General features: G+C 41.5%; 1 protein-coding gene across 4 annotated transcripts in view; it reads left to right on the top strand.

Annotated features, from left to right (window-relative positions):
* Positions 1-12,363, top strand: part of MLLT3 (MLLT3 super elongation complex subunit) — a 98,094-nt gene that overhangs the window by 70,951 nt on the left and 14,780 nt on the right. For all 4 annotated transcript variants that reach the window (XM_035097431.3, XM_088658829.1, XM_088658830.1 and 1 more), the window contains 2 exons: positions 8,935-9,013; positions 12,022-12,154. In XM_035097431.3, the coding sequence (XP_034953322.1) occupies positions 8,935-9,013; positions 12,022-12,154 (212 nt within the window). The remainder of the gene's footprint in view (positions 1-8,934; positions 9,014-12,021; positions 12,155-12,363) is intronic.

The following is a 12,363-nucleotide window of genomic DNA, read 5'->3' as shown; positions in this document are numbered from 1 at the left end:
TCTCTGCATCCTGGTGAAAACAAACCTGAATCTTTCAGAACAGTTAACATGGTTGTTTGATTGTGAGTTGGAAAGGTGCATATGAAATCACATGGAGAGCTGTACCAGGAAAAAGTGACCTGAAATTTACAGCATGCTATTCATTGAAAGCGAATTATTTGAAAATGATTCATAGATGTTATTTAACTCCAAGTAGGTTGGGACGTGGGTGGTGCTGTGGGTTAAACCACAGAGCCTAGGGCTTGCCGATCAGAAGGTCGGTGGTTCGAATCCCCGTGACGGGGTGAGCTCCCGTTGCTTGGTCCCAGCTCCTGCCAACCTAGCAGTTTGAAAAAATGAACTGCAAGTAGATAAATAAGTAACGCTCCAGCAGGAAGGTAAACGGTGTTTCCGTGCACTGCTCTGGTTTTCCAGAAGCGGCTTAGTCATGCTGGCCACATGACCCAGAAGCTGTACACCTGTCCCTCGGCCAATAAAGCTATATGAGTGCCACAACCCCAGAGTCGTCCGCAACTGGACCTAACAGTCAAGGGTCCCTTTACCTTTACCTTTAGGTTGGCTAAGATTCATAAAACAGAATCAGATATCTGTTGGAAATGTAAAGAAGTGGAAGGAACATTCCTCCACATGTGATGGGCATGTAAAAAGGTAAAAGTGTTTTGGGAAATTATTTATAATGAATTGAAAAAAAATGTTCAAAACTATTTTCCAAAAAAATAACCTGTGTCCTTTTTGTTGGGGATAACCCAGACTGAAATTCCCAGGTGTCAGAAAAGATTATTTATGTATGCAACAACCGTGGCCTGTGTTTTGTTAGCCCAAAAATGGAAAGTGAGTGAGGTCCCAACTAAACAGGATTGGCAGCTTAAGTTGACAGAATATGCACAACTTGCTGATTTAAGATATATAGAATAAGAGAGCAAGAAGAACATATGTTGAAAGAAGATTGGAAAACATTTATTGAGTATATGGGAAATGACTATGTACAGCTGAAAATGCAGCATTAAGATAAATTCAACAGAGTAAATCATTTTAATGGACATGAAAGTGGAAAACTGATTTGAATGTTTATAGTAAAATATGCAGGGAGGTATGATATGTAAAATGAACCGTGGAAAGAGAAAAGAAAGGGAAGTCATTGGATAATTTAAAGTTTGAAAAATGTTTATTTGGAATTGTAAAATTGAAAATTTAATAAAAATTATTATAAAAAAGGAAAGGAGCTGTACCAGTATAGCAGATTTGCTGACTCTCCCAACTTCTCCTGGGTAAATCTATAGGTCCAGAAGATTTGAGTGATTGGGAGTATCAAATGAATTCTCTAAAAACACTCAGTGAAACAGAAACATTTCAATGCTAAAAAACTTAGTTTGCACTGTAACTGAGCAAATATGTGATAACTGAGGGCTTCTCCACAATGATCTGAGGTGATTCTTCAGGTAACCTAGAAATGAGATTTTATGCACAGTTTTCAGCATCTGTGCATTATGCTGATGTGAAATGGCTCTAGCTGAAAGCTGTTATATACCAGCTGCAATTCCCAGACAACATACTAAAAGTTGCAGTGTTCGGCTTATTGCAAAATGGGTTGCTGGTTTTTTCACAGCATGATAATTCTGCTCCATCTCTTATTAGGAGTGCTTGAAAATTTTGTCATACCAAATGCAGGAATGGGAAAGACCCTAACCCTTTGTAAGAAGGCCTACTTGGTTGGTGCTTTGGATTCACAAGAACGTTTTAATTATGTTTCTTCCACTGCGCTTCCAGTCGTCTCACAGCAGGTCTAATGTGTCTCTGCGCACAGTGTTTGAGCGACTGATCCATGTGGAATGAAGAAGCCTCTAACTGGCACTTTCAATTTGAGATACTTGGTGAGACCAATTTAGTTTAGTTTGGAACGATCCCATCTATGTGTCACTGATGTACCATGTCATTGAGCGATCACAGTTGGAAGGCGGTTTATTCTGCAGGTAGGCTTCATGATAATGAGAACAAAACCTCGGTTGTTGAACGCAATCCATTCCGGAAGACCGTTCGACTTCTGAAACGTTCGACAACTGAGGCGCAGATTCTGATTGGTTGCCAGAACTTCTTGCACTCAAGCGGAAGCCGTGTCGGATGTTCGGGTTCCGAAAAATGTTTGAAAACTGGAGCATTTACTTCCAGGCGTTCGGGAACCGAAACATTCGAAAACGGAGCCATTTGGGAACCGAGGTTTGACTGTACTGGGATGTGTCACTAGAAAAGGCCACAATTAGCATTGGGTCAGGTTTGGAGGTTTTCACCTTGCCATGAAACTTGTGGCCATGTGATCTGGCAGAGAATTGGATAACTCTACAACCTGTCTCCAAATAGGGAGAGTAGTTTTCCAAGTCTGTTAAGTGAGGAGAAGTGAATAGGGTAATGATACGAGAAGGATTTAGCCAAATAACATGTTGCCACAGAAGCCTTTGCAATTGATTTTGCTGCCTTAAATAGAGCCTTTCGTGAGGACTGGTTGTAGTAGCCTGCTACTAGACCTTAGTAGGCAAGTAGACTCAGCTTCAGCATTCGAAATTTGCCAGGCACATTTTGCACCAGGCTATCAGCCACTTGCAACCAAGTGAAGATGCCCAGGTGTCAGGATGGCGCCTGACGTCTCCCCCATCTGGAGGTGCATGCCTGGCGATCCTTGGATCTGGACGTTTTTCACACACCAGCAACACCTCCTGTAGTATTCTGTCTGTGATATCTGCACAATCAGAATAAATTTCAGGAACCAAAAAACTGTATCGAAAAATACGATTTTCGAGCCGCCTGGCCCCAAAACGGCAACTAGGCATTCCGTTTTGGTAACTGTAATCCTGGTTTAATGAGCTATTTGGCGCCTAATTTATATACCTGAGCTTCTAACACACTTCAGTTGGGAGGAAGTGGGAAGCGTCATTTTGAAAGATAAAATTGTGTTGGTCTTCTAGATTATGGTATACGAAATAAATATTTCTGATCAGAGACTGTTTTAAAATACCATTAAATATACATGGGCAATTAAGAGATAAATCTGGAGAGGACGTTTTAATAAGGTGATAACACACTCCATTATATGGGTGCAAACATTTTAGCTGAAGTGTTGACAACTGATACCCTAATGCTGTAGAAGAAAATTCTTCACATAGCTGAGGATAATGGATAGCTACTTAAATAGCTGAGATTTTGAACCCAGTTTTGGAATGAAATTATTTTAATGGCATGAAGTGGCATTTAGAAAAACAAAATAGTAAAAACTATTTTTTTGTCATCTAATTTAAGTTAGTATTTGCAATAATGGGCTAGCAATAGGGCACTCACACATTATTAACTATCTACCGCAAAACCCCAGTTGTCCTTTAACAACATGGTGAAAAAGAGGAGCATTGTTTGTGTATATTTTAGTTTGCAGCTTTTTACATTGTATAAACTTTCTGTGAATGTTTGACAGTGCACTTGTGTTAATTATCATAGCTGAACTTTATTTCATGATTTTTCCAATGAGACCGCCCATTGTATTTGTGTATCCCCTGATCATATTTAATCACCATGTGAAAGGGTAGATGATACGTTGGTGTAGGAAGCCTACTAGAGTAGATACGCAAACACATGGTGTGTGTGTGTGTGTGTGTGTGTGTGTGTGTGTGTGTGTGTAAAAATGTATTTTAGACAACTTCCTTTGCAAAATTTGCTTTGGCAGTGAACCTCAGCAGCAGAAAACTGCTGCAAGAAAAACACCAGAATTTCAGCCAAAGAAAACATTTTCTGCCCTTGGTAGCCTTGCCTGATTTATTAATACCTTTTTGATCTGCTTGGATTTTGAAAGACTAATATTCATGAGGGATTGCATGCATAAGCAGCTAGTGTTTTTCTAGTTCCATTTAAAGAGTCCTACAATGTATCATTTGAAAGTCCATGGCACATTCCCATACATCAAATAGTTTAATTTGACAAACACGGTTCAAGGACCTTTGAATTCAAAACCAACGATGGCCACTGATTCATTAAGTAGTAGGCTGCATACCACCAAGCTTCCTAGATGTCCGGTGAAGCTGGCTGTCATTCGTTTAACCATTTCAAAGTTGCATAAGTGTTGGGTAACTCCATGCATAAGAGAGGGACGGTAGTTTGTTTCCATTCCAGGGCAAGATGCACTCATTAAATTCTTCCTGCTATGTAACAGTTAATAGACGGGAAGACCTGCCTATGAAAAGGGTTGTAAGGTAGAGTAGTTATTTAGTAGAATTATTCACGCTAAAGGGCCTTGCATATCCTGTCCTCATCGTTTAAGTTTTCTGCCTATGGTTCATGCTACCTATTGGTAATAACTGGTGCTAGAAACATCCGTTTAGAGCCGATGTTTTATTTCTGCATTGTTCACAATTTCCGACTCAACTGGGTAAGACTGAAGAAAAAGGAGGGCATGAAGCCAAAGGAAACAAGAAACATAAAGCAGGAAGCTTAAGAGAGAAGTGGCGAATCAGAGAGAGAAAGGAAGATGAGGAAAATCTAGTTAAGGACAGGGGAGGGTCTGGACTGTTGACCACTCCACTCTTGACCACCACGTTGATACAGTCCTGTACACATATCCGCCCCATGTTGTACATCTTGCTGGGCATTTTGATTATTTCACATTTTTCCATCTGTCTGCAAGTGCCTGCCCCCCACCACCTCTGAACTCTCCTCCTCCCCTTCCTCCACAGTGGGGGATCGTTGCAAAACACAAGAGAGGAGATAATAGATCAATAATAGGCTACAGCAAGCGCAGCCAGCCCCATTTAGTTCTTCGTTTTGAAATGCTCGTGCTCTATTCACCAAAGCCTTCAAACAGAGTTTGGGCACAGAGGGGAAGGAGAATATCACACACACACCCTAAAATGCTGGCTCCGGAACAGCAGTCCGATGCAGAGTAAACCCAGTCTGCATGGAAAAGGCCCATGCAATCTTTTCCCAGTGTTTTTGGAGTCAGGCTGGGCTTACATACGCAGGAGTCTCTCTTTGGCGGCCAGCTTTCCTCAACCTGGGGCTTTGCAGATGTTTTAGATTACAACTTGCGCCAGCCAGCTGATTGCTCCAAAACATCTGGAGGGCTCCAGGTTGGAGAAGGCTGGAGAGTAGACCTTATTCCTATACGTTGGTGCAAGGAGTACTCTGGGACAGGGGAAGAGCTACACCCTGACCGAAAAGGGCATGAATCCCACAGGGTGCAGAGTGTATAATTTTTGTGCTCCTCCGATTCCCAGCTGTGAGAACTACAGATGTCATTCATCTGAGAGGAACAGCTGTTAACTCCCTCCCCACCCCCCAGCATCCTCAGAAAAAGAGAGATGTTCCATTAACTTACTCACAATCTTTTTGATTGTGAGGCAAGGCTTTAAAAGGCTGTAAATCTGCCTCCTTGTTACGAAGGGCAACAATAGATTGATTTACGGCAGAAGAGCAACTGTTGGGCTTATGCAATCTGAATGCATGAATGTGCAAGTTAGCACCAAATTTTACAGAGGCCAGATATTATTGGTGCTGTGTTTTGTCAAGGATTTTAGTACCTTATTAATTGGGCTGGGGATTTTTAGCTATGGCTATCCCGAATCTGTCTTTGTGAGCTAGGACAAAAGCTGAACCGTTCTGCATAGCTTACTGCCGCTGCAGCAGTGTTGGGGCAAGCTTTCTTTCCAGTGGAGAGCAACGTGGTCATTGCAGAGCAGTTCTTAGCAGGCCAGAAATGACCAGAACTTGCTGAACCACTAACTGGCGACAAAGATATCTCCCAAACACATTGCTTGGGTCCTTTCTAGTTTTCACTGTGTGCAAAATTCCAGCCTTAGAATACAGACAGAGTTAGCATTGCTATCAGTGGATATGGCTTTCAGTAGCTGCTAGGCATGAGTGACAGAGGCTAGGCTCTCTGCCTTCGCAGCTAGAGGCCATATGCTGCTGAACCCATTTGCCGGACAGGAGGGGAGAAGGCTCTTGTGCTCAGCATCCTGCTTGCAGGTTTTCTGCCAGCATTTGGTTGGCCACTGTGAGAACGAGATTCTGGACCAGTTGACCCACTGGCCTGATCCAGCAGGCTCTTACATTCTGGTGTTCTCAACATGTTTTAGATTCGTGAGACTCATTTGAAAGTATCTTCATTGCATTGCATTGACAATTCCCATGCAAAAATCGCAAATTTGCTTGCTACGCTCACTGTGTAGCAAGCAAATGGACTGCTGGCCTCTGGTGAGCAGTCGATTTGTTCCCCCAACCTTGGAGCTGCATCGTAGATCAGTGATCACCTGGACAGTGGTGTGGGAATCCCAGTCACTTCTCTGACATCAAGGTTGGGTAGAAGTCTGGGAATTGGGTTGATCGCTTTGTATAAGCAAACGATTACGGTTGCCAAGAAATCACCACATGGCAATTTTATGCTTTCTTTCAAAAAGTCTACTTCTGTAGCCAATGTGGCTCTGTTGGTAGAGCATGATACTCTAAATCTCAGGGTTGTGGGTTCAAGCCCCATGTTGGGCAAAAGATTCCTGCATTGCAGGGAGTTGGACTAGATGACCCTTCCAATTCTATGATTCTGTGATCCATTCACTTGTCCATAAATATTCATATAGAGCTTCTACTCTCTCTTTTTAAGTCTGGCAGCCCTGTTTAGGGAAGTTTTTAATGACTTGTGTTTTAATGTATTTTTAATCTTTTGTTGGAAGCCGCCCAGAGTGGCTGGGGAAACCCAGCCAAATGGGTGGGGTATAAATATATTATTATTATTATTATTATTATTATTATTATTATTATTATTACTACTACTACCTAAATTTTAGGGATATGGATGTTGGCTGAGCTATTGCTCAATTCCCCAGCATGCACAGCTACTACGGTATCTGCGTAGGAAATCTGGACTCACCCCATGATGAGGGTTGTGAGCTGTGTGTTCGGGCTGGGCGATATCGGGTTTCCAACATCACAATATATCCCTAGCTAAATGTTGCAGTACACCATTATACAGTGGTACCTCTACTTACAAATAACTCTACTTACAAATGTTTCTACTTACGAATGGAGCTCTGTCCGCCATCTTGGATGCAGTTTAGATAGGATTTTTCCTACTTACGAATTTTTAGATAGGGTTGCTTCGACTTACGAATGTTTTCTCCCAATGCATTCCTATGGGATCCGACTTACAACTTTTTTCGACTTACAAATGTGCTTTCGGAATGCATTAAATTCGTAAGTAGAGGTACCACTGTATCATGATGTTGGATGGAGCTATGTAGAGGTGAACAGTAGTGCCAGGCGATATCTGGTTTTCAACATCACCATATATCACCAGCTAAACATTGCAATATACTGATACATCACAATGTCTGAAATAAGGATGGAACTACATAGAAGCATTAGCTGGCTTCACAATTTTTCCGACATGGTGGTTTTTGCAAAGCACCCACCCACATATACATCATGATTTGCGATATATTGCCAAGTCAAAAATTACGAAATGGATATCACGAAATGTACTTCAAACCGATTTTGGATGATAGATTGATATATTGCCCATTCCTACTGTGTATGTATTTAGTCTGCCTTCCTCCTCAGTCATTCGAGAGCTGAAGATGCATTGAAAATAGGGCAGGGTAGCTTTACTGGCCTGTGAAATGTTGCTGTAGAAAAGGGAGTGAGCCCCAGATCTTTTCATCTCCATTTTTGGCTGGCTGTACCCTCTTGCAGGCAGAGGTGGATGTGCTTTGTCAATCCATCTTTCTTGAATGGACTCTTAATAGTCTTCACCCAAATAACTGAGTCAATAACAAGCAAGATGCCTCTTCTATGAAGAGGGAAGGGAGAATTTTATGCTGTTTCTCTAAAGGATATTGAATCTGAATAGATTATGGAATACAGTACCTTGGTACTCGAATGTCTTGACTCCCAAACAAATTGACTCCCGAATGCCGCAAACCCAGAAGTAAGTGTTCTGGTTTGCAAACATTTTTCGGAAGCTGGACATCCAACAGGGCTTCCGATTGGCTGCAGGAGCTTCCTGCAGCCAATCGGAAGCCGTGCTTTGGTTTCTGAACATTTTCGAAATCGAGCGGACTCCCAGAAGGGATTAAGTTCGAGAACCAAGGTACCACTGTAGTTTGGAATAATTACATGCCCACAATATAGAATGACTGTGATCATTTGCACCCAAAAATAAGGTAGAGGCTCTTCCTTTAAATAGGTCAGACTTTTCGTCTGGTCTGGTCCCTGTCATCTTCTTCCTGGCAGCAATTGTCCAGGGTAACAGGCAGAGGTTGTTTGCCAGACCTCTGAGGCCTTCCTGGCTGTGCTAAAAAGTACATAAAAGGTGCTCCTTTTCTCTTCCCATCCTCTAGCTGCTCCCTCCAAAAGAGCCTGAACAGCTGGCAGAAGCCTGAACAAGTCTCCTAATACTGTTAGGTCATCTTCGTTTTGAATAAATCTAAGTTTATTATAGAGCTGATTGGAAGCTGGGGGGATTAAGTGTTTATTATGCCCATTGCCATAAAAACGCGTGCTGTGCTTGCTTTAGCCATTGCTACCGTTTCCCTTTTGACACACCTGCAGTTTTGAAGCCCGCCCTGCTGCCTGAGAAATACATGTATTTCTTATTCTTACGAGCTCTGTGTCCATTTACTTCTGTGAGTTTCTAATCTGCGTATAGCTCTTCCATCTTGAACAGTGTGCCCATTGTTTCCAAAACCGTTTAACACTTTGCATTTCTCAACACATTGGCATAGGAAGAAAAGCTTTGCCCGCAGGGGAGGCCACGCGGCTGCAGATCTCATTTGAGACTCTTTCTGCAAAGTAAATTGTTAATTATTTAAGGGTTTGGGGAGGGCGGCACAAATGAATGTACCAATCTTTTGTGTTCATGTTTTGCTTGTGTGCTTTCTCCTCCCCTCCCGCAATTCTTCCCTGAAGTCTGAGCAACCCAGTCCTGCCAGTTCAAGCTCCAGCTCCAGCTCGAGTTTCACGCCGTCTCAGAACAGTCGACAACAAGGTACCAATAAAGAGAGCGCACTTGACCATGGCATGAAAGCCAGGCAGTGGAGCATATGGCATTTCAAGGCTGCATTCCTTTACCTTTTTATTGTGAGCGGTATCCGGTGGAGTGCTTTGGCTAGCACAGTGACCTTGGGCTGTGCAACAGAACTTCCTCTCCCCACGTGACCCCTAAATCTGTTCCGTGGGTTCCCTTCAGCCTTCTGGATCAGATTGAATGGTGCACTTGATCAAAAACAGAAAACAACAGCTTCTGCCTAACTGGAGATGGAGAGGGGGAAGCAACCAAGTCTGAGGGTTGCCGAGGCTTATTTGGTCACAATAAACCAGGCATCCCCAAACTGCGGCCCTCCAGATGTTTTGGCCTACAACTCCCATGATCCCTAGCTAACAGGACCAGTGGTCAGGGATGATGGGAATTGTAGCCCAAAACATCTGGAGGGCCGAAGTTTGGGGATGCCTGCAATAAACCATAGTTTCTCATGTCATTTGCACACAACCAGTAGTTTTCTTTGGGAAAAACAGAAGCTCTTCTACGAACAACACCCCAAAGACTTGTTGCTCTCTTCCTTTTGCAACCTGAATATTACCAGTAAGCCTAAACCAATAAGACTTCTTTCAGCCACCAAAATTTAATTTTTAAAGACTACGACAAAGAGATTTCTTAGACTTTATTGACTTTGGCTTTGGAGTTAATCACTATTCAGTTCTAAGAAAGTCAGAATTTATATCTGCCAGGAGACCCCTGCCCTAAGCAGTGTACATGTAAATAGCTGAGAGAGTTCCCGTTGAGCTGTTTTTATTATAAATGGCACAATGTGTATTTTATTAACAAGCTGCTTTAAATACAGGAAATATTAAAAGTGATATTCGATCCCTTTCCAAGAAACATTTAGCTCTTTTTTTGTGGATTTGTAAGTTTCCTCAAATGTATATTTTTGTTTGTAGTGGTTGTAAGAAGCCTATTCATATTACTTCCTTTGCTAGCAGGTCCCTGTTTAAAAGGGAGTATATCAAGATCTGTACATTGTGCAGTGATACATTACAGCGTCACAAACAATTTCATCAGCATTGTCCCCATAAGATTTGTAGACTGATATGGTGGTGCAATTGCCTGGAATCCAGGTTGCTAGTTAAATTAACTTAGCTTTAAAAACCAGATTTTTTGATTTTTTTTAAAAAATCATGTTTATTTTTAAAAAGAAAAAATCATGTTTCAAAACCATGACTATGATGGATGTCCATTGAGACAACTGAGGGAGGGGGGAACAGGCTGGGTTTTTGTTTGTCTGTCTGTTTAGTATTAATATTAAACCAATATTGTAGCTGGGAACAGCATTTCTAGTGTCTTTTGCTTAGTTTACATCAGGAATGAAAGAACCCAACAAATACTATCCTTTTGGGTTAGGAACCTTTAAAACTGAATCTTGCCAATACAGAATGTTCTATTTTCAAAGTTCAATATTAGTCGTTGAAAATACAGTCGGACCTTGGAAGCTGAACGCCTTGGCTCCCAAACAAATTGGCTATTATGTGCCATAATGAAATGCGTTGGTCTTCAAAGTGCCACAAGATCCTTGGATTTTACCGCTCCGTTAGTCGCTGGGTGAACTATTTATTTTCAGATTTTATATTTGAAAAATGGAACTCAGCTCTTTCCCTCCACCTCTTTTCCCCCCAAGAAGAACTCTCTTGGGAGCCAGCCTGGTCTCCTTTGGGAGGAAGGGTGAAATATAAATTTAATAAATAAAGAGATCCTGGAAAGTTTCTGTGGAGTATCTGGGAAATAATTCTAAGCAAGTGGAAACGCTAGCAGGATTAATGTAAATTCAACAGTATATAGTTGTACCTTGGCTCCCGAACACCGCAAACTCGGAAGTGAGTGTTCCGGTTTGCAAACGTTCCTTGGAACCCAAACGTCCGATGGGGCTTCTGATTGGCTGCAGGAGCTTCCTGCAACCAATCAGAAGCCACGCTTTGGTTTCCAAACATTTTGGATGTCGAACAGACCTCCGGAACGGATTTCGTTCGACTTCAAAGGTACAACTGTAATTAGGTTTGAGGCAATACAATTAGGTTTGAGGAGGGGAAATTGATTGGTTGTAATAGAATATGTGGTAAAAATTGGAAACTTCAAGAAGGTAAGTCGATGTATTATTTTATTGGCGGGTGTTTATTTGTGGAAATTGTATGATTGAAACTTCTAATAAAAATAATTATTAAAAAGAGCTACTGTTTTTCAGATACGCCAAAGTCTATATTCTTTTGTGTAATAATAATAATATAATAAAAATATTCAAAATTCAAAATTTTGAGAACCTAGGTCTAAAACTTTTCTCGCTCAGGAAGCAGGCTTAGCATTTCTGTTCACTTCCATGAAAAAGATAGGCCTCTGTTTCTGGGGCATAGACACACTTTATACATATGAAGGCTAGCAAAGAGCTTGCTTGACCTGACATTGACCTTCGAATAAAGAAGACAGCTAAATCTAAGTAGATCAAAAACAGGCAGACAATGAATGCCTTGGCCAGAACAAGTTGCAATCACAATGATTTATTAGACTATGACTTTCAATACACGGATTAACCTAACAAAATGTACTATTACTAGTAGTGTCTCTTAGATCTTGTCAGGTATAGGATGCCCAAATAATAACCTTTTGGGTTTTGTTTTTTTGTTTTTAATCTCTATTCTGTTGTTCAGAAAGCCAACTTGCTTTACTTAACATTCCAAGACTAATTCTGCAAACACTTAAACATAAATCTTATTGTTGGCAGAAATAATCCTGTTTTAAGTCAACTGGTCTTTGAATAAATTTGCTTTTGTTTAAGCGCTTGCTGCATAAGCCCCCCTGTGCATTATGTCTTTCCTTTAATGTCCTAGTCTTCATTGCCCTCATCTTAAAAACTGTGTTAGGACTTGTTTTGTTGAAAAGCTGAACAATAGGCAGAGTTGAATGTGAACTCCCGAGGCTGATTTGTGTTCCCTTTTGTTTTCGTCTGCCAGGTCCTTTGAGGTCTATAATGAAAGATCTGCATTCTGATGATAATGAAGATGAATCTGACGAAGCAGATGAGAATGACAATGACTCTGAGATGGAGAGACCTGTAAATACTCATGTAGGAAGCAGGGGCCGCAGGTGAGGGTTGCAATAAAATAAATACATTCCAGACAATTTGAATGCGCCAGGCTTGTGTCAAAGGCAGGAAACTCTGCTTTTAAATGCAGAGAGAAGATAGACAGAAACAAAAGTCCACGTGGGGAAAGGAAACACAAAATGCAGAGGAATTATCTAAGAAATTGGGGTTGTTATGAAGGGGAACAGTACAGGAGGCAGAACATGCCCAT

This window comes from Zootoca vivipara, chromosome 15, assembly GCF_965207765.1.
Source record: "Zootoca vivipara chromosome 15, rZooViv2.hap1.1, whole genome shotgun sequence".
NCBI classification, from domain to species: domain Eukaryota; kingdom Metazoa; phylum Chordata; class Lepidosauria; order Squamata; family Lacertidae; genus Zootoca; species Zootoca vivipara.
Note: the sequence above shows the minus strand (reverse complement) of the source record. Positions and strands in the feature narration are given on the sequence as shown.